Source organism: Cetorhinus maximus, chromosome 2 (assembly GCF_964194155.1).
Source record: "Cetorhinus maximus chromosome 2, sCetMax3.hap1.1, whole genome shotgun sequence".
Taxonomy (NCBI): domain Eukaryota; kingdom Metazoa; phylum Chordata; class Chondrichthyes; order Lamniformes; family Cetorhinidae; genus Cetorhinus; species Cetorhinus maximus.
The window spans coordinates 227,492,320-227,519,045 of record NC_135880.1 but is presented as its reverse complement, the minus strand read 5'-3'; the positions used below and the strand labels follow the sequence as shown (position 1 = coordinate 227,519,045).

At 44.8% G+C, this 26,726-nt stretch overlaps 1 protein-coding gene and 1 long non-coding RNA gene across 2 annotated transcripts in view; both read right to left on the bottom strand.

The window, feature by feature from the left end:
* Positions 1 to 26,726, bottom strand: part of LOC144671623 (uncharacterized) — a 1,108,978-nt gene that overhangs the window by 261,568 nt on the left and 820,684 nt on the right. The window lies entirely within an intron of this gene.
* Positions 1,485 to 11,782, bottom strand: btg4 (B-cell translocation gene 4). Its single transcript, XM_078557183.1, has 4 exons — positions 11,594 to 11,782; positions 10,775 to 10,912; positions 7,351 to 7,696; positions 1,485 to 1,661 (listed from the first exon to the last, which is right to left on the bottom strand). Exons 1-4 carry the CDS (start codon positions 11,776 to 11,778, stop codon positions 1,485 to 1,487), a joined length of 846 nt encoding a protein of 281 aa, XP_078413309.1. The 5' UTR covers positions 11,779 to 11,782.

Below are 26,726 nucleotides of genomic sequence, written 5' to 3'. Positions count from 1 at the left end.
AAATTAGTCAAGTTTATTTGCAACAATTTCTTAGAGCAAAATGATTCCTGGTTTGGCCACGAGGAGAGAATGATCACAACATGAAATTCTATCAGGTTCAGTTCAGGGGAGAGGTATGCATCTAAGACAGGTGTTTTAGATCTGAATATTAATTCAGGGCATGCACCAGATCTAGCTGAAGTGAATTGGGTAAATAAGTTAAGACTTCAGATGCAGTGGCAGACTTAAATCTTTGAGAGTTAGTAAATATCTCATCCTACTGAAAAAGACGCAGCACTTGTGGCTGAACAAGGAAGTTAAGGATTATATCAAATATAAAGAAACACTGTACAAATCTGCAAAGAACCTGCTAATTAATATTTGCTAATAAGAGAAGGCTCACAACTCATTCCTGGGATGAGGAGATCTTAAAGGCGAGGCCTACCCATTGGAGTTAATAATGAGGTAATCTTATTGAAACATACAAAATCCTGAGCAGACTTCATAGGGTAGAGACCAGGGTGTTGTTTCCATATGTGGGAGAGACTAGACCCAGGGGACAGTTTAAGAATAAGTTTACCATTTAAAGATGAAGCGGAGGAAAACTGTTTCTCTCAAAGGGTCATTAGTCTGTGGAGTTCTCTTCCCTGGAGAGAAGTGGAGGCTGAGTTGGACAGATTTTTGATGGACAAAGGAGTCAAGGGTTATGGGGCAGACAGGAAAATGGAGTTAGTGGTTGTGCTTCCATGTATCTGCTGCCCTTGTCCTTCTATGTGGTAGAGGGTTTGGAAGGTGCTGTCAAAAGGGACTGGAGTTTGCTGTGGTGCATTTTGTAAATGGTACACTGCTGCTACTGTACACTAGTGGCAGAGAGAGATGTTACAGCAAATATTCAAGTGACCTTCTAGCCTACACCCACCTGCATGGAGTCCCCTGCCACATCAAGGAGCTACAAGATTAACATCCTATCCCACAGGATTCAGAGAAACTGAGGGGGGGCTCAAAAAGAATCTTAACAGCTGACCAAGAAATTTGGCAACATGTGATCAGTTACTGCCAGGCCAGAGTTGATTAAACCCCGGAGTTCTGCTCATGGAAGAATCTAGCAGTCAACAAAAAAAAAAAAGGGAGGCAGCATCATAGGTTTAAAAAGTGGCTTTTTATTCAATATAAATTTTTAAACATTTCCATTCTAGCCTTTAAAATTATTTAAATGGCAAATTAAACACCAACCTTCAATTACAATACAAATTCTTAAGATAGCTAACTTGATTGTATAATAAAATAGTATTTCAGTCCTCAACTGAGGAACGTTAAGAGCAGAGATTGTTCAAACAAGTATAGTTTTTGAGCTTAAAATGCTGGGGCACTGATCACCTGACTGGGTCAGGACACAAACTAGTCAATGAATCACTCATACCTGCATTACCAGAAAATTAGTTTCAGGAGAAGTTAGAAGCAGAGGTCAAAGAGGAAAAAAAAAGACAGGAAAGGTGAAACTCAGATCATCGTTTGGTGTTCACCCAATGATAACGATCCACTCGAGGCAACATGACCACGTTGGACACTCTGTACATTCTGTAACTGTTCTGGGTTAAGTGGCAGCTGTGATCTTCAGGAAACATCTTCTTGCGAAGTAACTTGGGTCGTGCTGTTGCAGGGTGAGTGTAGTAATCATTACTCTGCAAAATAACATGTTTAACTTTTAAAAAAAAACTTACTCCAAGTAGAGCCAGAAAAAGGTGCTTGGCCCAGTGTTTATTTTATAGAAATGAATTTGAACACTCCCTCTAGTCCCATATTTAAATTGAACAGATGTGATCCTAAAGATCACTGTGAGACACCACCACCTACTCAAACTGCCCTTAATTCCTACTCAGGAATTTTAATCCAATTCTCTCCCTCCCCCCACCACCCCAAACCATTCCTTCTCCAATAGTCACCTGTGGTGTCTTGTCAGAGTTGTGACATGTAGACCACAGTCACACCATTTATTCTTAGCGTGCATTAACTTTGTCAATCAGATCTTTAAAATCATGTTAACCATTTCTAACTATCACCTTCATCCTCATTTAGTAATTTTACCTTTAAAAGATACTGAAATGACTGCCAAAACTTGGGTAATGGCAATCCGACAGCTGTAAGAATTTGGGGTCTATACTAAACTAGTATTTTCTGCCCTGTATCGAATATTAGCTAAACAGCATTGCCTTTCCAGAGAGAATCAACTTCTTAACACACCAGCATCTAAACAGTCCCTGGAAACATCAGGGTTCAGACTGCCATGTTGACAGTATGGTCTTGTGGACCTTTATCTGTGCAAGTGTTTAAAAGTGGTCAGAAAATGACCTTCTGCATGATGTAAATTAAAAAGCTGGCTGAGCAGGGGAGGAGGTAACCACCCTGACATTTTGGGTACCTGTCCTGTATCTATTGGTCTGAAGGGTTTAAATAGGTAGCTACCAGCCCCCAGAAAAATGATTCATTAACAAGTGCTCAGGGACAGGGGGCCAGTGCTGGTGAGGTCGCAGTGTTAGTCAGGCAGCTGCATTCAGGAGAGAAAGACCAAGGGAAGAGTTCCTTGACACTGATTAGAGAGCAGAATGCTGTTATCAAAGTTAGAGGTCACTGTGCCAACCATCCATCATCAGGAAATTACTCAATTGTCACAGGTCATTGATTAGTTAAAATGCATCATATCTAAACTTGCTTCTTAAACTCTAAAATGACAATGGTCAACTGCCTATCTTAGGTGTCTGTGGCCCCCAAACTAGGAAATCTCAATATGAAGCAGTGTATATTGGTCATTATCCACTCAATCCCAAACTAGTATCTCAGGCCTTCACCATTTCCTTCAGGAATTTGTGATGCATCAGGTCCCAATGCTTTTCTCTAGTTTAACTTCTCCAATGCTTTATAATAAAACTCACTGTTGAATAATTGATTATTTTTGGGAAGGAAATCACAAGAGTTCTAACTCTCAATCCCCACCTCACATTCAACAATGCCCATTTCAGATCATAGTCTACAAAAAAACTGTTTATTATAATCTTTTGCCATCAACTTCAGAAGCCAATGCCCTCCAATTTTCCATTTCTAAGTTTCTATCCTATTGTATTCTAATGCAAATTTAGAAATATTTGCCCAAGTTGTCCCAAATTCAATCATCTTCTTAAAATCCATTACAATTTATAGCCAGCTCTCTCCATTCATGGCACCACTCAGTACAAGTATGAGGCTATTACAGGCTATAAGATCACACTGTGAAAGTGGCTCTAAACTGATGATGGCTATAATGTAACATGTGATTATGACCAAGAAAAACAAAAGTAAAACTGGGAGATGACTGGCCCTGGTCTTTTATTACTTCATAAACAGAACAGTTCAGGCCAGGACCAGACATTTCCCAGGTTTAACCTGTTTTTCCTTCATTTAGGTTGTGAAGTTATTTAATTCTGTGGCCAATATTTAATTAAATATGGTCCAGAATAAGGGAACTTTACAGCCACCTCACTGTGCAACAGTGAACCAGCGGTTGAAGAATATGAAATCTGACTGTTGACCTCATTCATGTTGACCAAGAGAATATTTGAGCTCAAGTTGGGACAAAGTGAATGACCATGGTTAACTGCAGCCATGAGGAACTAACTGTCAGAGGCTGCAGAATAATACAGCCAGAACAAAGCAAATCAGAAATATCTGAAATAGCTGAAGGTCTTTAGCCAAAGTAGTGACCTTGTGATTGAGACCATGTGCAAGGTGGTGATTGAGATGATGTGTTCAAACATCCAGGACAAGTGTGATAATAACCTTCTCTTACCAGTGACAAGCCTGCTAGAATTTATTTTAAAAATTCACAGGGTAACTTTCGAGTTATCAACAGATCGCATGTAACTCTTTCGAGTACATTCACAGTTCTTGGACAGGGTAAGGAGTACACAAACATTCAGATTATGGATTAGAGGGACCACAAACCCTGTCTGTAACAATGGAGAAAGCCAGTTTAGAGAACTGCTAGTCACTACTATAAAATCAGCATGAAACCTGGGCCACAAATAAAGAGTCTGTAGAATTTCCTGAGAGAGGGAGGGAGGGGGAGAGAGAGCACTGCCCTCTGCTTAAACACCTGGCTGAGGTAGCATCAGGAAATAGGGAAGTTTGATCCAGTACCCACACAAACATTTGCTGCAGGGTGACTGCAGCCTTTTCCAGTCCAAGCCAGAGCTGACAGCCACTCACTGAAGGAACCAGGGACTACACTTTTTTTTTGCAGAGCATTGCTTAATTGGAAGGGATGAGGACAGTTATTCCCACTGATCTCCCCATTAGTCAGCATCAATGAATGCTAAGGATAGATTGTAATATATTGGGAATGAACAACAGGTGCTAGCTAATCATTGCTCTAGTGAGAGAAATTAAACTAAGACAAATCTAAACTAATGCTTTGAAGATATCCCTCCCCCAAAAGGTAGCAAGTAGCATAAACACTTCAAATATTGGATCTTTCCTCATTAAAGGAGGTTTGCCAGTTGAGACCAGCAAGTTATTTATCAGCTGGGCTGCTTTTCCTTTAGGATAGCAAATAGGAGCAAGCAGCCAATTGGCTCAAGCCTTTAATTAGATCATGCCTGATCATCTATCAGAATGCAATTTTCCCCACACTATCCCCATATCCCTTGGTGTCTTCACTACTCAGTCCTTGTATTGAACATGCTCAATGACTGAGCCTCCACAGCCCTCTGGGGTAGAGAATTCCAAACATCTATCACCCTCTGAAGCATTTCTCCTCAGTCTTAAATGGCTTTCCCCATATTCTGACACTGGGTTCTAGGCCCCCAGCTAGGGAAACATCCTTCCTGCATTTACTTTGTTCAATAAGATGGTCTAATTCTAAACTCTAGAGAATACAGACCCAGAGGATAATCTCATCACCCCATGAATCAGTCTGGCAAACCTCAATTGCACTCACTGAGAAGTATATCATTCTCAAGACCACCTAAAACTGTACACATTACTCCAGGTGTGGACTCATCAAGGCTCTATACAACTGCAGCATGACATCTTTACTCCTGTACTCAAATCCTCTTGCAATAAAGGCCATTAGCCTTCCTAACTGCTTGCTGCACCTGCACCAGTGACTTGAACAAGGACACAGGTCCCTTTGGATATCGACACTTCCCAGTCTCAATATTTAAATTACTCTGCATTTCTGTTTCTAACTAAAATGGAAAACTTCATTTTTCCCCCACATTATATTCCATCGGCCATGTTCTTGCCCACTTAGCCTGTCCAAATCTCCTTTGCATCCTTCTCAGCTCACGTGTCACCTCTTGGTGTGTCATCAGCAAACTTGGAAATTACATTTAGTCCCCACAATATATAATGATTTGGATGTAAACAGCTGGAAACCAAGTACTTATCCTTGCAGTACCTGACTAGTCACAGCCTGCCAACCTGAAGTGACCTGTTTATTCCCACCATTTAATTCTCAATCCATACCAGCATTATCCCCAATCCCAGGCGTTCTAATTTAGTTTACTAAATTTATTGAAAGCCTCCAGAAAATCCAAATATACCACATCCACTGGGTTTCCCCCTCGTCTATTCTACTCGTTACATCAACAACTCCAGTTTGTCAACCATTTCCCCTTCATGAATTTGGATTCTGCCCAATCCTGCCATTATTTTCTAAGTGTTCAAACACTGGAGTTACATTTGCTGCATTTAGTTTGCAGGAACCATTCCAGAATTTATAGAATTTTGAAAGATGATCACCAACACACCCACTATCTTTACAGACTCTTTCAACACTCAGATGTTCAGGTCCAGGGATTTGTCAACTTCAGTCCCATTAATTTCCCCATTAACACTTTATTACCAATTTCTTTCAGTTCCTCATTTCTGCTAGTCCCTTGGTTTTTGATTTCTGGAGGATTTTTGTATCTTCACCTCCATGAAGAGGAAAGCATTGGTTTAGTTTCTCTGCCATTTCCTTATTCCCCATTCTCTGCCTGTAATAGGTCCATATTTGTCTTTGCTAATCTTTTCCTTTTTACATACCTATGGAAGCTTTTAACAGGCTGTTTTTATATTTCTCACTAGTTTAGTTTCACACTATTTTTTTCTTTCAGTTTCTTGGTCCTGCTTTGCTGAATCCTAAAAAGCTCCCAATCCTCAGGCTTACTATTTGTTAGCTTCTTCCTTGGATCTAATATACAATCTTTAGCTTCTCATTAGCCACAGTTGGATTACTTTCTGTTGGGTTTTTGTGCCCCAAATTAATGCAAATTTGAGGTAAACCATGCATTAATTCTTTAAATGCCAGCCTTTGCCTGTCTACTCATCACACCTTCTAATAAAGTCTTCCAATCTACCACAGCCAAATTGCTCCTCATATCATTGTAGTTTCCTTTGTTTAGATTCAAGAAAAGGTTTCAGAATGAACTATATTTTCAAACTTCATGTAAATTCTCTCTTAATGGTCACTATTCCCTACAATAAGAATATTCCTTTACAGTAAGATTAACCCTCATTGCACAATACTAGATCCAAAATGGCCCATTGGTGCCTCAAACTGTTCTAGAAAACCATCTAATCTACATTAGAAGAACTCATTCTCCACAGCATTAGTGTTAATTTGGTTTATTAGGTCTATGTAGATTGAAGTCCATCATTACCATTTTACTCTTGCTATACACCTCTAATTTCCTGATTTATGCCATGTCCTACATTATAGGCCAAACAGCAGTGGTAAATTACTCCCAAATGTTTGCTGTTTCTTGGCTCCGCCCAAACTGGTTCTACATCTGGAACTTCTAATTGAAGATCCTCTCACATCCTCAATAGTGCTGACCAATCCCCTTTTCACCTATCCTTCCCAAATGTTGGATACCCTTGAACATTGTTTCCAGCCTCAGTCACTCTGCAATCACAGCTCTAATGACAATTTGAACATACCCATTTACTTCTACATGTGCTGCCAATGCATCTAACCTGTGAATGCTGTGTGCATTCAGATAGGCAAAATTAAAGTGCACTTTTAACTCCTGTAGTTTGACCCTATTTGATGCTGACCTTTGCTTCCACCACCTTCTAATTTCACTTACTACTTTTCTTCCTACATTACCCAAGCTAGAGTTTAAAATCAGATGCTGAAGATTAGCAGAAATCACTGCCTGACTGAGGAAATTAGCATTTAATACATAAGAAAATACTCAAGTGCATGTTTAAGGCACCCAGGGACTTTACTGATTCGTCTCCACAATTGGAGACCTACAGATTTCTGCAGCTCAAGTTAGTTTCATGACAATACATGCCATCCACCACCCCCCCACCTGCCCCCCACCACCACAATAATGATTGGCAATGTACCTGGTAGATACTCCTTGGATTAATCACTGTTGGGATGGTTTGGGGCCCCTCACCAGGGCTTCCTCTATCCTTGAAGCTGGTATATACTTCAAACTGGTACACACTGTTTGGGTTGTTCACAATTGGTATGGTCTTTCTTTCCTCTTCCCTAGAGGGGTAAGTAGCATTTGTGTTGCTGACAGAGGTGGTATTTGGGTCCTTGTAGCTCTCCTCATCAGAGGAGGTACCCGAGTAATAATCAGAGGTAGCGCGTTCTGCAGCATTGCTAATGTGTTTAAAGATTTCAGAGTCTGTGTGATGTTCCTCTAATCTGGTCACAATGAATGGCTGGTTCTTCTCTCCACACCTGGAAGATAATACAAGGTTAAAAGGGTCAGCAATAAGGAAAGGAAAGCACTGTGGTAGTTTTCAGATGGGAATTAAAAGTTTTTAAAATCAGTAATTTAATTAGATTAATGGAAGTTATTCACAGCTTAGTCTTAGTAAGACCAGGAACACAGCTGCCATGTTGAGCCATCCCTCAGCAGATTCTTTGATTCCTTTCTACATGTTTATCCAGCTTCCTCTTTAAATGCATTCATTTGTTTTACAGGTGATTCATCTCCAACCACTGATCGAGAGAAACGTAGAATGTGTTCTTGGGAGAAACTTCTCCCAAATTCCTGATTGGATCTTAAATCGATTGCCACCAGTTCTGGTTCATCTTGTAACTGAAAGCCTCTTCTGTACATCTACTGCTTTAAACCCTTTAAGCTTAAAGGCTTTTCAGGTCACACCTCGATTTCTCTTTTCCAGATAAAGAGCCCCAGTCTGTTCAGTCTTTCTGGATAATGATACCAGAACTGAGGTGAAGGCATCAGCTGTTAGCTATCAGGGTAACAGAAGATGGAAGGAACTCCCTGTAATCCCAGTGCTGCACTAATCAAATTTGATGTAATCAGGTTCTGCAACTAACTCATTGAAGTCATATTAGATGTCTACACAATTACCTTCCACCTCCCTCTGACTGGCTTTTGTCTTTTCAGGATGGTCAAGGAGTGACCTCAGAGGTCTTTAAAATTCTGAAAGGTTTTGATCAAGTGGATACAGAGAGAATGTTTCCCTTTGTGGGGAAGAGCAGAACTAGAAGCCATTGATATAAGATAGTCACCAAGAAATCCAATAGGGAATTCAGAAGAAATTCTCCGCCCCCCTCCCCTCCATTTGTGGGATGTGGGCTTTGCTGGCTAGTCCAGTATTTATTGCTCATCCCTAGTTGCCCTTGAGAAGGTGGTGAGCTGCCTTCTTGAACCACTACAGTCCATGTGGTGTAGGTACACCCACAGTGCTATTAGGGAGGGGGTTCCAGGATTTTGACCCAGTGACAGTGAAGGAAAGGCGATATATTTCCAAGTCAGGATGGTGAGTGACTTGGGAGGGGAACTTCCAGGTGGTGGTGTTCCCATCTATCTGCTGCTCTTATCCTTCTAGGTGGTAGTGGTCGTGAGTTTGGAAGGTGCAAAGGAGCCTTGGTAAATTCCTGCAGTGCATCTTGTAGATGGTACACATGCTGCTACTGTGCGTCGGTGGTGGAGGGAGTGAATGTTTGTGGATGTGACGCCAATCAAGCAGACAGCTTTGTCCTGGGCAGTGTCCAGCTTCTTCAGTGTTGTAGGAGCTGCACTCGTCCAGGCAAGTGGGGAGTATTTCATCACACTCCTGACTTGTGCCTTGTGGATGGTGGACAGGCTTTGGGGGAGTCAGGAGGTGAGTTACTCGTTGCAGGATTCTTAGCCTCTGACCTGCTCTTGTAGCCATAGTATTTTATGGCTAATCCAGTTCAGTTTCTGATCAATGATAACCCCCAGGATGTTAATAGTGGGGGATTCAGTGATGGTAATGCTATTGAACATCAAGGGGCAATGGTTGGATTCTCTTGTTGGAGATGGTCATTGCCTTACACTTGTGTGGCACGAATGTTACTTGCCATTTGTCAGCCCAAGCCTGGATATTGCCCAGGTCTTGCTGCATTTGGACATGGGCTGCTTCAGTAGCTGAATCACCACGAATGCTGATGATTGCAGAATGTTCAGCACCAAATATCCCCACTTCTGACCTTATGACGGAAGGAAGGTCATTGATGAAGCAGCTGAAAATGGTTGGGCCAAGGACACTACCCTGAGGAACTCCTGCAGTGATGTCCTGGAGCTGAGATGACTGACCTCCAACAAGCACAACCATCTTCCTTTGTGCAAGGTATGACTCCAACCAGCAGAAAGTTTCCCCCTGATTCCCATTGACTCCAGTTTTGCTAGGGCTCCTTGATGCCACACTCGGTCAAATGCTGCCTTGATGTCAAGGGCAGTCACTCACCTCAGGAGTTCAGCTCTTTTGTCCATGTTTGGACCAAGGCTGTAATGAGGTCAGGAGCTGAGTGGCCCTGGCAAACTCAAACTGGGCATCAGTGAGCAGGTTATTGCTAAGTAAGTGCCACTTGATAGCACTGTTGATAACCCCTTCCATTACTTTACTGATGATGGAGAGTAGACTGATGGGGCGGTAATTGGCCGGGTTGGATTTGTCCTGCTTTTTGTGTACAGGACATACCTGGGTAGATGCTAGTGTTGTAGCTGTACTGGAATGTGCAGCTTGCTACAGAGTGGTTGAAGTGAACAGTATTGAAACATTTAAAGAAGTTAGACAGGCATGTGCAGGAGAAGGAAAAAAAGGGTTACAATGATGAATTTAGAGGAGAAAAGAGGCAGCTCAAGTGGAATGTAAACACTGACATGGGCTGAATGGCCTGTTCCATATCCTATGTAATCAGTCATTAGCCAATTTGAAACTTCCCAGACAGATCGCTCCCTCCCCCTTGTAGGGATTTTCAGACTGGACTTGGAATTATAAGTACCAGCTGTTTTATTTTTTAAATTGCAACATAAATGGCCCCTTAACAATTGGCTCAACATTAATCTAGACATGCTCCAGATTAGTTTCCCCAGAGATTACCCTTCCCTTATTGGCTGAGTTTTGTCACTCAGGAGATTACATAGCTGGAGGAGGCAAGGGTAGCAAATAATCAGGTCTATGTATTAAATGGGCCAATGCTCCGATTCCATCCTCAATATACATGAGCCAGTGGATGGAACAGGTAGAAACCAAAGCAACAATAAAAGCAAAAAACTGCGGATGCTGGAAATCCAAAACAAAAACAAAAATACCTGGAAAAACTCAGCAGGTCTGGCAGCATCTGCTGAGAGGAACACAGTTAACGTTTCGAGTCCGAATAACCCTGAATGAAGGGTCATTCGGACTCGAAACATTAACTGTGCTCCTCTCCGCAGATGCTGCCAGACCTGCTGAGTTTTTCCAGGTATTTTTGTTTTTGTTTAGAAACCAAAGCAAACCCTGGAGACCAAACAGCTGATATTAGATCAAACCTTACCTACACCACACCTCATACGGATCCACCCAGATGGTGAGTTCCTTTGGTAGTGCTAAAGATGAATAATCAATATTGCTTTCTATACATGCTTGGAGAAGCACTGGATCCAGAGGCTGAATCTTGTTCACCCGGATACACCTTTGATGGGAAAGATAGATCTTATCAGGAGAATTCCAGATAGTCCGGTTCAAGGTAAAATTTAGCCAATGCAGCAAAACATTGTCCGGCTCAATTATATCTCCAGATTGTGATAAGCATAACAAAAGCCAGGCATCTGACCATCTTAACACTGCATTGAGCATCAGCTTCAAGTCACAAGTTTTCTATTTTAGGAAAAATGTCTAGATTTTATTAAATACATTCATTAATTAGTTCACATTCTAATCCACTTAAAGCTGATGGGCTCTGCCATTTGATATTAAGATTGAACGATGTTAGCTATTTTGCTGAATTTGAAATCTGAACTGAAAGTTGCAATATTGACTATTTGGGTCAATTATCTTCATCTAGTACAACTTCCAGATCTAACAGTCGCCAGAGTGCGAAGCTGATGTATCATCAATTAGACAGATTCACAAGGAAACTCTATACCAACATCAGCTGATATATCTCCCCAGCAGCCCCACCTCCACATCAGAGAATACCAAGGGCTTCAGCTCCAGCCGGCAGTCAGGGGTCCAAGCCTCAAACTTATACATGTTTTTAGGACCAATATTCTCTGAGAGACCCACCCCGACCAAAAAAAAAAGGGAAAGTCATTGGGTCACGTGCCCCTCAACTTATTAGTGGTGGGGTGGGGAGAATGAGCTCAAGTCCCACCTGTATGCTTGTCCCTTCACTGGGTTTCCCGAGTACCAATGATTCTTGTATTTCTCAAACAAGATCTTGGTCAGTTTGTTGCCAAATTTCTCAATCTTCTTTTTGCTGAGTTTCTCATTTCTCCTCACCATTCTGGAGATGAATACCACTGTGGCAGCAATTTCCTCTCTCATTGTTTTTTTCATTAGCACCTGGAAAGTTAGCCAATGTCAGACACCATTTCACAGCATTTCCTCCTCCTCTTCCTCCTCCACCCTCAAAGAAAAAAAAAATCAGCATAGCAAGCTCCCACAAACAGATTGGTAACCAGTTAATCAGTGATTTTGGTCAAGGGGTACATTGACCCAGAAGAACACCAAATGATGACATGGAATTTAAGTTGTGCGGCCCACCCTCAGCACTGGCCAAGTGACTCAACTACAACCAGGACAGGAGATGCCACACCAGCACTTAAACACAGCAACATGGGAACTCACACAATCACTATACCCATTGAAGAGCTCTTGGTTAAACATACTTACCATAATAGGCAGTTTATTTAATCCAATAACTTATGAGCTACAAAGTATTAAAGATGCTTCACTATCTCATAGAATTCAGTCTAACAGGGTTCTACATTGTTCATGTGACAGTCAGTCATTAGCGATCACAACAGGAAGTAAATAGTTTCCCTTACCAGGTAAAGATTCATTTTGAATGGAAATTAGAGGAGGTTCTAGTCTCATTGCTTTAACCTGCCTCAGGTGAGGAGGAAGTCTGTATCACCACCCAGCAAGTAGAGTAGCCCAGTCTAATCTACATCCCACAGCTCAGGAGTTTAAACAGTTTCCCCTCATTCAGTTCTCCCCCCACCCAACCTTGTCCACCTCCTGATAACATGAACCAGTTCCCACCTCAGACATCTATACCCAACATACAGCCTTCCCTTCCCATCCCAGCAGTTGCTGAGTCAGGAGCACCACTCAATAACACTAAGGCAAATAATAACAACCCAGGCACCAACCACAATCATCTACAGCTCAAACCTGAGCTCCTCCATTAACTGAAACTTCAAGACACTGAGTTGTATCTAATCACAAAGACATTTACCCAAACTGGAAGCTTTGGATCAATCCACTTACTAATTCTCACTCAGCTCCATTACCCACACACTTGGGGGAAGGGCTTTTATACAGAGGGGTGAATCATGGGAAACTCACCACTCCCACAATTTCTCAATGATCTCCAAGAACAGACAGAAATTAACAAATCATAGGCCCTCACTGATCAATTTCTACAACTGATCCTTTCATTGTATTTTGATGATGTTTCTCTGAATTGATCAGATCAGTGTCCAGAGCCAAGCTTTATCCCTCAATCAACATCTGCTCATTAGCACACTGCTATTTGTGGGATCTTGCTGTGCACAAATTGGCAGCTGCGTTTCCTACATTTCCTGCAGTGATCACATTTCAAAAGTATTTTACTGGCTGTGAAAATGCTTTGAGAGGTTCAGGGGTTATGAAAGATGCTGTATATAAATATGTCAAAGACATCATGTGACCAATGGGAGCTGCAGACATTGGAATGTGAAGAAGTTGCTGATTTGCCTGTTCCAGGAGGGTTGGGAACTGCTCTTCTCTCAAACCTTTATTCAATTTCATTGATTCAGATTGGTGACCCAGACAATGCAACTTTCAATACTTCCAAACAGAAGATCAGGTCCCTCCCACATCGAACAGACCCTGTCTATATCAAACAGGCCCCACCCATAATGAGAAGACCCCTCCCACATTAAACAAGTCTCCCTTATAATATGTAGGCTCCTCCCTCATTGAACAGACCTCCCCATATTGAATAGGCCCCTCCCACATATCTCAACAGCTTCAAAAAACCAGAAAGAAATGATTGTGGTGACCCACTGATCTATGCAATCATTCGAGTCTAGTTATTGTTTGCATATCCAGGCGAGGAGCCACTTTCACAATTCAGGAGGTCCTCTCTATCGCTCCACCATTGGCGGCCGTGCCTTCAGCTGCCTGGGCTCCGAGCTCTGGAATTCCCTCCTTAAACTTCTCCACCTCTCTCTCTCGTCTATCCTAATCATTTCTTCTGTAGCTCAGTGTCAAATTGTATTTGTTAATGTTGTTCATTAATAAACTTAGGATGGACGGTCTACTACTTTAAAGGTGCTATCTAAATGCAAGTTGTTGTTGTTGACAGCAGTAGGACAGAAGGGAAGGTGCCAATGCTTCACTCATGCCCAGTTCAAGTTTTCAAAGCCAGTGGATTTCAGGAGTAGCTAAAAAGTTGTCACCTTTCTCATGTGTTAACATTGACAATTTACTGGAATTGAATGTAAGGAAAGGTCATCTCACATTCTGCAACTAACCCTGTGAATGTGTGTATTACACCCGTACAACACCGTCTATAAATGCTTCACTACTGAGAGCGAGTGTGAGGTGTGTGGGGTCAAGATTTGAGTTTCTGGGAAAGAATGAATGGAGCAGAGGGTGCCTCTCATGTCTGACTAATTTGATTGAACTTTTCGAAGAGGTGAGTAGATGAGGGCAATGCATTTGACGTAGTCTACTTGGACTTCAGCAAGGCTTTTGATAAGGTCCCACATGGGAGACTGATAACGAAGGTAAGAGCCCATGGGATCCAAGGCGATTTGGCAAATTGGATCCAGAATTGGCTGAGTGGCAGGAAGCAGAGGGTGATGGTCGAGGGGTGTTTTTGTGACTGGGTCCCTGTGTCCAGTGGGGTTCCACAGGATCGGTGTTGGGTCCCTTGCTGTTTGTGGTATATGTAAACAATTTAGAATTGAATGCAGGGGGGTTATTCAGTAAGTTCGCAGATGACACGAAAATTGGTGGGGCGGTAAATAGTGAGGAGGATAGCCTTAGATCACAGGAGGATATAGACGGGCTGGTCAGATGGGCTGATCAGTGGCAAATGGAATTTAATCCAGATAAGTGTGAGGTGATGCACTTCGGCAGGACAAACAAGGCACGGGAATACACGATGAATGGTAGGACCCTGGGAAGTACCGAGGATCAGAGGGACCTTGGTGTGCATATCCACCAGTCCCTTAAGGTAGCGGGACAGGTAGATAAGGTGGTTAAGAAGGCATATGGGATACTTGCCTTTATTAGCTGAATATAAGAGCAGGGAGGTTATGCTGGAACTGTATAAAACACTGGTTAGGCCACAGCTAGAGTATTGCGTGCAGTTCTGTAGTCTGCATTATAGGAAGGATGTGATTGCACTAGAGAGATTGCAGAGGAGATTTACCAGGATGTTGCCTGGGCTGGAGAGTTCTAGTTATGAGGAGAGATTGGATGGACTGGGGTTATTTTCCCTGGAGCAGAGGAGATTGAGGGGGGACATGATTGAGGTGTATAAAATTATGAGGGACATAGATAGGGTAAAAAGGAAGGAACTTTTCCCCTTGATGGAGGGATCTATAACCAGGGGGCATAGATTTAAGGTAAGGTGCAGGAGGTTTAGAGGGGATGTGAGGAAGAATTCTTTCACCCAGAGGGTGGTGGGAATCTGGAACTCACTGCCTGAAAGGGTGGTAGAGGCAGAAACCCTCTTAACATTTAGGAAGTATTTGGATGTGCAGTTGCGATGCCATGGCATACAAGGCTATGGGCCTAGTGCTGGAAAATGGGATTAGAATCGTTAGGTACTTGTTTGACCGGAGCAGCCTCGATGGGCCGAAGGGCCTTTTTCTGTGCTGTAGACTTTCTGACTCTATGACTCCATTGCTTCTTTTGCCAAATACCTTAAATCTCTTCCCTCTAATTCTTGATCCTTTCATGCATGGGAACAGTTTCTCCCTCTCCACTCTGTCCAGACCCCTCATGATCTTGAACAAATCTCCTCTCAGTCTGCTTTTCTCCAAGGAAAACAATCCTAACTTCTTCAATCTATTTTCCTAACTGAAGTTCCTCGGCCCTGGAACCATTTTCGTGAATCTTTTCTGCACCCTCTCCAGTGCCTTCACATCCTTCCTAAAGTGTGGGGCCCAGAACTGGACACAATACTCCAGCTAAGGCTGAACTAGTGTCTTATTCAAGTTCAACTTAACCTCCATGCTCTTGTACTCTCTGCCCCTATTAATAAAGCCTAGGATACTGTATGCTTTACTAACCGCTCTCTCAATCTGTCCTTCCACCTTCAATAATCAAGTCCCTCTGCCCTTGCACCCCCTTTAGAATTGTGCCCTTTATTCTATGTTGTTTCTCCACATTCTTCCTACAAAAATGAATCACGTTTCTCCACATTGAACTTCGTGGGAACGTGGGAACATAGGACTGAGGAGCAGGAGAAGGCCATTCAGCCCTTCGAGCCTGCTCCGCCATTCAATAAGATCATGGTTGATCTGGTTGTGGTCTCAACTCCACTTTGCCATCAGACCCATTAACCCTTGACTCCCTCGTCTGTCAAAAATCTGCTTGTCCTTTTGAAGTTCTACTCACAGTTCACAATATTCCTGAGTTTGGTATCATCTGCAAATTTTGAAATTGTGCTTGTACACTAAAGTCTAGCTCACTAATATATATCAGGAAGAGCAAAGATCTCAACACTGACCCCTGGGGAACTCCACCACAAACCTTCCTCCAGCCAGAGAAACATCCACCACTACTACTCTGTTTCCTGTGACTCAGCCAATTTCATATCCATGTTGCTACTATCCCTTTTATTCCATGAGCTATGACTTTGCTCACAAGTCTGCTGTGTGGCACTGTATCAAATGTCTTCTGGACGTCCGTGTACACCACATCAACAGCATTGCCCTCATCAATCCTCTCTATTACCTCTTCAAAAGACTCCAGCAAGTTAGTTAAACACATTTAACTAACACGTTAGTTAAGTTCCCTTAAGAAATTCATGCTGGCTTTCCTTAATTAGCCTGCATTTGTCCATGTGACAATTAATATTGTCCCAAATTATCATTTCTAGAGGCTTCCCCACCACCAAAGTTAAACTGACTGGTCTGTAGTTGCTGGGCACATCTTTACACCCTTTTTTGAACAAGGGTATAATGTTTGCAATTCTCCAGTCCTCTGGCACCACCCCTGAGTTTAAGGAAGACTGAAAAATTATGGCCAGTGCCTCCACAATTTCCACTCTCCCTTCCCTCAGTGTCCTTGGATGCATCTCATCCGTTCCTGATGCTTTATCAACTTCAGTTCAGTCACCGATTACCGTTGTCTGATCAGAGATTGGCAAATGGCCTGAGTGATGGTGACAATGAATTCATTTCAAAAACTGGAGGAGGAAAATAGAACTCAAAATATAGGGACTGGATTTTTTAGGCGGGTGGGAAGCGGGGGTGGGGAGGCCAAAAATCAGCAGGGTTAGATCTTGGGCAGGAAGGGGTGGGGGTGGCGACTCCATCGGAAGAGCCCCTCCCCCCAAAGTCCGGTGGCTTCTGAACTTCCCTCCGCGGCCTCTCCCCTGGGACACCCCCCATCGCCCCCTTTGCGCCTCCCCCAGGTCTTCCCTCCCCCTCCCCACCCTGGACCCTTTAAACCCACCTGGGCCTCCGGTGCCCGGACTTAGACTCAGGCCCTGCCTTTAGCCACTTCATTTGAGTGTGAACTGGCTGCGTGTCACGCAGGGTCAGCAAGGACGTGTCCCCAAGACCCCGCCATCCGAAACATTCAGGCCAGAAGCTCTGGTCATTAGCAGGTGAATCACTAATTGAAGGTTGCAGGTGCTGCAATGTTCCACCAGAGGGCAGTAGGAGGCTGTCTCGAATGCCCCAGACTGGGGGAGGAGCCAGGGAGATAACTTGAAAGTTAATCCTCTTAAAAAAGGTTTAGAATCTCATTTCCGAATACACTCTACAAATTTAATCTCATTGCTGTTTTTCCGAAGTTTTCTTTTGTTGCTGCCCCCTCTCCTGAAGATGTGACTCACACTGGAATACGAGAGAAAGATTTGTATTTCTATAGTGCCTTTCACATCCTTGGATGTCACAAAAGTATTTAGTTATTTTTGAACTGTAGACATCTTAGCAGCCAGAGTGTGCACAGAAAGATTCCACAATCCCACAAATACAAATCAGATTAAATGACCAGATAATCTGTTTTTATGATGTGATCAAGTGATAAAAATTGGCCGGGACACTGGGGAAAACTCCCCTGCTCTTAAAATAGTTTCATAGAATCTTTTACATCCACCTGAGAGGGCAGGAAGCTCCTTGTTTAACGTCTCATCTAAAAGACAGTACTCCTGACAGTGCAGCACTCCCTCGGTGCTGATCCTGCGACAGTGCAGCACTCCCTCAGTACTGACCCTCCGACAGTGCAGCACTCCCTCAGTACTGACCCTCTGACAGTGCAGCACTCTCTCAGTACTGACCCTCTGACAGTGCGGCACTCCCTCAGTACTGACCCTCTGACAGTGCAGCACTCCCTCAGTACTGACCCTCTGACAGTGCAGCACTCCCTCAGTACTGACCCTCTGACAGTGCAGCACTCCCTCAGTACTGACCCTCTGACAGTGCAGCACTCCCTCAGTACTGACCCTCCGACAGTGCAGCACTCCCTCAGTACTGACCCTCTGACAGTGCAGCACTCCCTCAGTACTGACCCTCTGACAGTGCAGCACTCCCTCAGTACTGACCCTCTGACAGTGCAGCACTCCCTCAGTACTGACCCTCTGACAGTGCAGCACTCCCTCAGTACTGACCCTCTGACAGTGCAGCACTCCCTCAGTACTGACCCTCTGACAGTGCAGCACTCCCTCAGTACTGACCCTCTGACAGTGCAGCACTCCCTCAGTACTGACCCTCTGACAGTGCAGCATTCCCTCAGTACTGACCCTCTGACAGTGCAGCACTCCCTCAGTGCTGACCCTCTGACAGTGCAGCACTCCCTCAGTACTGACCCTCTGACAGTGCAGCACTCCCTCAGTGCTGACCCTCTGACAGTGCAGCACTCCCTCAGTACTGACCCTCTGACAGTGCAGCACTCCCTCAGTACTGACCCTCTGACAGTGCAGTACTCCCTCAGTACTGACCCTGACAGTGCAGCACTCCCTCAGTACTGACCCTCTGACAGTGCAGCACTGCCTCAGTACTGACCCTCTGACAGTGCAGCATTCCCTCAGTGCTGACCCTCCGACAGTGCAGCACTCCCTCAGTACTGACCCTCCGACAGTGCAGCTCTCCCTCAGCACTGACCCTCTGACAGTGCAGCACTGCCTCAGTACTAACCCTCTGACAGTGCAGCACTCCCTCAGTACTGACCCTCTGACAGTGCAGCACTCCCTCAGTGCTGACCCTCCGACAGTGCAGCACTCCCTCAGTGCTGACCCTCCGACAGTGCAGCTCTCCCTCAGCACTGACCCTCTGACAGTGCAGCACTCCCTCAGTGCTGACCCTCTGACAGTGCAGCGCTCCCTCAGTACTGACCCTCTGACAGTGCAGCACTCCCTCAGTACTGACCCTCTGACAGTGCAGCACTCCCTCAGTACTGACCCTCTGACAGTGCAGCACTCCCTCAGGACTGGCACTGGGATTGTCAACCTGGATTATAAATTCTTGGGTCTGGGGTGAAACTGAGACGTCGAGTCCGGGACAATGCAGCCAGTCCAATCCTGTCTTCATCTGCGTCCCACTGGACAGTGATCAGGGGGTCTCCCAGCCTCAAGGTACAGACGCCACTAACCTGACCCCTCTGCTTTTCAAACTCGACAGAAACCAGGAAGCAAATCTGAGACCTCCTGGTCTGCTTCACCAATCTATCTAAACTCAGCAGGGTCAGCTCAGGGCAAGTCAAACAGTAGAGGTCAGGGTCGAGGAAATTATTGAAAAACCTGGGCCATTTGATAAGTAAAAACAAAATTATTCCCAGAGGTATGTTTGCAACTGGATGGAAGCTATGGGTTGCTTGGACTTTGAGCCACACAGTAACAGAAGCAGTTCCAGCAAGTCTGAACAGGCCCATTGGATTACCTCAAATCAGAGAGAGAGACAGGTGCCAAGCAAAACAATTAAACTGAAACCTATTTATGCAGCAAGTAAATGCCGGTGAAAGTGACCATCCAACTGGGGGCTTCAGCCACAGGACAGGCCTGTTGTGTGGAATCACCTTATAACAACACCAGCCTGAGGAGCAACAATTAGACCTTAGCAGTTTTAAAACATCATCCCCACCTACCCACCCCCTCCCCGAATCCCTCAATCCCCACCCCCTCCCCGAATCCCTCAATCCCCACCCTCTCCCCGAATCCCTCAATCCCCATCCCCTCCCCGAATCCCTCAATCCCCACCCTCTCCGCATATCCCTCAATCCCCACCCCCTCCCCATATCCCTCAATCCCCACCCCCTCCTCATATCTCTCAATCCCCACCCTCTCCGCATATCCCTCAATCCCCACCCCCTCCGCATATCCCTCAATCCCCACCCCCTCCCCATATCCCTCAATCCCCACCCCCTCCCCATATCCCTCAATCCCCACCCCCTCCTCATATCTCTCAATCCCCAACCCCTTCGCATATCCCTCAATCCCCACCCCCTCCCCATATCCCTCAATCCCCACCCCCTCCCCAAATCCCTCGATTCCCACCCCCTCCCCAAATCCCTCGATCCCCACCCCCTCCCCATATCCCTCAATCCCCACCCCCTCCCCAAATCCCTCGATCCCCACCCTCTCCCCATATCCCTCGATCCCCACCCTCTCCCCATATCCCTCGATCCCCATCCTCTCCCCGAATCCCTCAATCCCCCTCTCTCCCCGAATCCCTCGATCCCCACGCTCTCCCCAAATCCCTCGATCCCCACGCTCTCCCCGAATCCCTCGATCCCCACCCTCTCCCCGAATCCCTCGATCCCCACCCTCTCCCCGAATCCCTCGATCCCCACCCTCTCCCCGAATCCCTCGATCCCCACCCTCTCCCCGAATCCCTCGATCCCCACGCTCTCCCCGAATCCCTCGATCCCCACCCCCTCCCCGAATCCCTCGATCCCCACCCCCTCCCCATATCCCTCGATCCCCACCCCCTCCCCAAATCCCTCGATCCCCACCCCCTCCCCAAATCCCTCGATCCCCACCCTCTCCCCATATCCCTCAATCCCCACCCCCTCCCCAAATCCCTCGATCCCCACCCTCTCCCCATATCCCTCGATCCCCACCCTCTCCCCATATCCCTCGATCCCCACCCTCTCCCCGAATCCCTCGATCCCCCTCTCTCCCCGAATCCCTCGATCCCCACGCTCTCCCCGAATCCCTCGATCCCCACGCTCTCCCCGAATCCCTCGATCCCCACCCTCTCCCCGAATCCCTCGATCCCCACCCTCTCCCCGAATCCCTCGATCCCCACCCTCTCCCCGAATCCCTCGATCCCCACCCTCTCCCCGAATCCCTCGATCCCCACCCTCTCCCCGAATCCCTCGATCCCCACCCTCTCCCCGAATCCCTCGATCCCCACCCTCTCCCCGAATCCCTCGATCCCCACCCTCTCCCCGAATCCCTCGATCCCCACCCTCTCCCTGAATCCCTCGATCCCCACCCTCTCCCTGAATCCCTCGATCCCCACCCTCTCCCCGAATCCCTTGATCCCCACCCTCTCCCCATATCCCTCAATCCCCACCCTCTCCCAATTTCATCCATCCCACCAGCCATTTGTCTTCTCTTGTCTCCACTAAGTTACAGGTCGAAGACCCAATCCAGGAGTTTAGCTGGTAAATCTCGACTGACACTGTTGGTGATAAACAGTGTCTGAAGGATGCCCCAGCAATGACATAGATCGAATTCAATGTCTGTGAACCTGAGGTGGTAAAATCATATTAACAATTGTAAGTTGACTGGGGGAAGGTTGGTTGATGCTGAAGGGCAGAGGGATTTAAGGGTGACCTACAAAAGGCATTGAAAGCAATGCCTCAAACAGTTAATGCTGCGAGAGAGCTCAGTGTACTAGATTTTAGGACAAGGAGTATAAAATGTAAATGTCAGGAGGAAATGGTTAGTCTGTATAAAACCTTTATAAAACTGTGTTCATTCAGGAGAGTCATGGTAGAGGCTGCACCTTTCTTTCCATCGTGTGGCTAATGGAATCTCTCCCATTCTTACTGCCTGCTATTGGCATGTGTAGGAAGGATTTGTAGATTGATCTTCAACCTGTTTGACCGCATTTTATAAATGCACCTTCCTTAGCCATCAAGTGCTGGGGTGAGACTCAAACCTGGAGCTTCTGGCTCAGAGACAGAGACGCTACCCACCAAACTACAAGAGCTCCCACAGTAACACTCTGTACCTAATGCATAGAACAGTATAGCCCACAGTGTGATGCAAAGGGTCACATGGTAAGGGACCTGGGTCAGTCTAAGAGTGTGCAGAGACCTGTGTAGGACTAAGCATGGAGTAAACTCCTAGTCTGGGCTACACTTTGTACATATGTATGTAGTTATGTGTTACCAGTAAACACTACTGTTCAACCTCATAAGACTCTGACCCTCTTTGTGAGACGTACTGAACAAACCCATACAACAAATACCACATCAACAGCATTGTCCTCAGCAATCTTCCCTGCTACCTCTTCAAAAATCTCCACCAAGTTAGTAAAACGCTATTTCCCCTTTACAAATCCATGCTGACTAACCCTAACCCTAACCCTAACCCTTTACAAATCCATGCTGACTAATCCTAACCCTAACCCTAATCCTTTACAAATCCATACTGACTAATCCTAACCCTAACCCTAACCCTTTACAAATCCATGCTGACTAACCCTAACCCTAACCCTAACCCTTTACAAATCCATGCTGACTAACCCTAACCCTAACCCTAATCCTTTACAAATCCATGCTGACTAACCCTAACCCTAACCCTAACCCTAACCCTTTACAAATCCATACTGACTAACCCTAACCCTAACCCTAACCCATTACAAATCCATGCTGACTAACCCTAACCCTAACCCTAACCCTAACCCTTTACAAATCCATACTGACTAACCCTAACCCTAACCCTAACCCTAACCCTTTACAAATCCATACTGACTAACCCTAACCCTAACCCTAATCCTTTACAAATCCATGCTGACTAACCCTAACCCTAACCCTAACCCTAACCCTTTACAAATCCACGCTGACTAACCCTAACCCTAACCCTAATCCTTTACAAATCCATGCTGACTAACCCTAACCCTAACCCTAACCCTTTACAAATCCATGCTGACTAATCCTAACCCTAACCCTAACCCTAATCCTTTACAAATCCATGCTGACTAACCCTAACCCTAACCCTAACCCTTTACAAATCCATGCTGACTAACCCTAACCCTAACCCTAACCCTTTACAAATCCATGCTGACTAATCCTAACCCTAACCCTAACCCTTTACAAATCCATGCTGACTAATCCTAACCCTAACCCTAACCCTTTACAAATCCATGCTGACTAATCCTAACCCTAACCCTAATCCTTTACAAATCCATGCTGACTAACCCTAACCCTAACCCTAACCCTTTACAAATCCATGCTGACTAACCCTAATCCTAACCCTAACCCTTTACAAATCCATACTGACTAACCCTAACCCTAACCCTAACCCTAACCCATTACAAATCCATGCTGACTAACCCTAACCCTAACCCTAACCCTAACCCATTACAAATCCATACTGACTTTCTGTAATTAACCCACATTTGTCCATGTGGCTATTAATTTTGTCTCGGATTATTGTTTCTACAAGTTTCCTCACCATCGAAGTTAAACTAACTGGCCTATAATTGTCGGGCTTATCTTTACACCCCATTTTGAACATTTGCACTTCTCCAGTCCTCTGGCACCACCCCTGAGTCTAAGGAAGACTGAAAAATTATGGCCAGTGCCTCCACAATTTCCACTCTCCTTTCCCTCAGTGTCCTTGGATGCATCACATCCGGTCCTGGTGCCTTATCAACTTTAAGTACAGGTAACCAGTCCAATACCACCTCCTTATCAATTTTAAACCCTTCTAGTGTCTGAATCACCTCCTCTTTCACCAAGACCTGTACAGCATCTTCTTCCCTGGTAAAGACAGATGCAATGTATTCATTTAATATGAATAAGGTTTATATGCTCACTGTCTGCAAGCGTAAATCACCTTTTTGGTTCCTGCTCAGCCCTACTCCTCGTTTACCATCCTTTTACTATTTATATGCCTATAGAAGACTTTGCGATTCCCTTTTATGTTAGCTGCCACTCTCTTTTCACACTCCCTCTTTGCTTCTCTTATTTGCTTTTTCATCTCCCCTCTGAACCTTCTATATTAAGCCTGCTGAGCCTTCTATATTAAGCCTGGTTCTCAATTGTATTTTCTACCTGACATCGGTCATAAGCACATTATTTCCTCTTTATCTTAATTTCTATCTCTTTTGTCATCCAGGGAGCTCTGGATTTGTTTGCTCTACCTTTCCCTTTTGAGGGAATACGCCTTGTCTGTGCCTGAACCATCTCTTCTTTGAAGGTAGCCCATTGTTCAGTTACCATTTTTCCTGCCAATCTTTGACTCCAATTTATTCAGCCCAGATCCATTTTTACCCCATTGAAGTTGGCTTTCCTTCAGTTAATTATTCTTACTCTGGATTGTTCTTTGTTCTTTTCCATAGTCAGCCTAAACCTTATATGATACAATGATCACTGTCCCCTAAATATTCTCCTACTGACACTTGATCCACTTTGTCCACCTCATTCCCAAGAACCAGGTCTAGCAATGCTTCCCTTCTCATTGGACTGGAAACATACTGCTGTAGAAAATTTCCCTCATTCTAGAAACTCTAGCTCCTTCCCTTTACACTACCACTATCCCAGTCTATATTTGGATAATTAAAGCCCCCCATCTACTCTATAACTTGAAAAGAAAACTCTCTTGATGGAAACAGACTGGAAGGAAACTAGATTGGAGACAGGGTCACCGATAGAACGAGTGAGTTTTCTTGTGAAACTAGTTTGTATTTTGGAAGAAAGCTCTTCACACAGCGTTTGGAGCAGCAAAGGTTTAATAATCACTCAGAGCTTCCACCTACCCCCTGACCTGTGCCTACCCAGTCCCAGATCCCTGCAGCAAGAATTCCTTGTTGAACATGTCAAAGGGATCACACTTCATTCCTTAAGAGAGAGATTCCTGATAACAGATCCGACATTCGATGTTGAACTGAGGTTGTGAAGTTAAAATGCAGTTATTGACCTGTATCGCTGAATAACTCAATCCGTGTCCATCCTCTGGCTTGTTAAAGGTCCATGTGAATGGAAATAAAGAGCATGTGTTTAAGGATCAGCTTATCATATTTCTCAGGACTTCACAGTCAATGTGTTACTTTCAGAGGTTCACTCAGTGAGAAATGTGCAATCAGTGTGCAGACAGGATAAACAAGATGAATGGTCACTTTAACCTGCGTTGGATAGTATCGCTTGAGAAAAGAGTATTTTGTGAATGTGGGATCCTTTGTAAACCAATGCTAAATATTTATTCTAATAACATATATCCTACTGTAGCCTAACAGTGTCTAAACACTCTATATTCATACCACTATACAGCTCAACTGATGTCAGTGAATGGGTTAAGTTGATTCCCATCAGTTTACTATAGATTAAATTATGGGTTTTCATGGATTCCTGTGTAGACAAGCCCAGGCATGAGCAGGAGGGAACGGTTCCATTAGTGAGGAGTTTCTCTGGTAACTAATGGTCACACAGAAACTGCAGCTGAATAACGGGCACAAACGGAATGTTTATTTCATATGCAGGCTGCAAGATTTTTATTCAATTTCCTTTTGTCCACACTCGTATGTGCATATCCGTTACAGGATCAGAGCCCTAATTCACAGCACCAGGCAGGGTTGCATTTCCTAGGGTTGTAGCTGAAATGCTGACATTTTAATGGAAGTTCTTAAATACAAAGAGCATCCTGCATTTGTGCCAAACTTATTGAACATTCTTTGTGTTCACAATTGCCAAACTCTCAGTCCAAAATCTCACTGCTCCACTTCAATAAGAATAATCCCATTCCTCTGAAAAAAAAACAGGGAACATACAAATTTCAGAATCACACAGTGCAGAAGAGACCCTTCAGCCCATCGAGTCTGCACTGACACATGAGAAACACCTGACCTACCTACCTAATCCCATTTACCAGCACTTGGCCCATAGCCTTGAATGTTATCACGTTCCAAGTGCTCATCCAGGTAATTTTTAAAGGATGTGAGGCAACCCGCCTCCACCACCCTCCCAGGCAATGCATTCCAGACCGTCACCACCCTCTGGGTAAAAAAGTTTTTCCTCACATCCCCCATAAACCTCCTGCCCCTCACCTTGAATTTGTGTCCTCTCGTTACTGACTCTTCAACTAAGGGGAACAACTGCTCCCTATCCACCATGTCCATGCCCCTCAGAATCTTGTACACCTCGATCAGATCGCCCCTCAGTCTTCTCTGCTCCAACGAAAACAACCCAAGTCTATCCAACCTCTCTTCATAACTTAAATGTTTCATCCCAGGCAACATCCTGGTGAATCTCCTCCGCATCCCCTCCAGTGCAATCACATCCTTCCTATAATGTGGTGACCAGAACTACACACAGTACTCCAGCTGTGGCCTCACCAAGGTTCTATACAACTCCAACATGACCTCCCTACTTTTGTAATCTATGCCTCGATTGATAAAGGCAAGTGCCCCATATGCCTTTTTCACCACCCCACTAACATGCCCCTCTGCCTTCTGAATTACCTTAAAACTTCGAAGTAATACTTGCATTTAAATAGCACCTTTCACTACCCAGGATTTCTGAAAGCAATTTAAAGCCAATGAAATACTTTTCAAAGTGTAGTCACTGTTGTAAGGTAGGAAAACATAGCGGCCAATTTATGCACAGCAAGTTCCCACAAACAGAAATATAATCATCTGTTTTAGTGATATTGTTTGAGGGATAACTATTGGTCAGGACACCAGAAAGAACTCTCCATGTAGACCAGTGAGATATTTTACATCCGCTCTTTCAGGGTGTCAGCTTAACATCTCGCCTGAAAGATAGCACCTCTGACAGTGCAGCATTCCCTCAGTATTGCCCCTCCGACAGTGCAGCACTCCATGTGCATGGCCAATCTGAAAGTGCAGCGCTCCCTGAGGAGGGAGAGAGAAACTGAACTTCAG

Bases quoted from the DNA above. Each gene is read 5' to 3' on its own strand.
- btg4 (XM_078557183.1), bottom strand. From the start codon at position 11,778: ATGAAAAAAACAATGAGAGAGGAAATTGCTGCCACAGTGGTATTCATC. The intron at 7,697-10,774 runs GTAAGGTTTGAT...ATTATCTTCCAG, and splicing joins CCGTATGAGGTGTGGTGTAG to GTGTGGAGAGAAGAACCAGC. The intron at 1,662-7,350 runs GTACATTGCCAA...GTTATTTTGCAG, and splicing joins ATCCAAGGAGTATCTACCAG to AGTAATGATTACTACACTCA.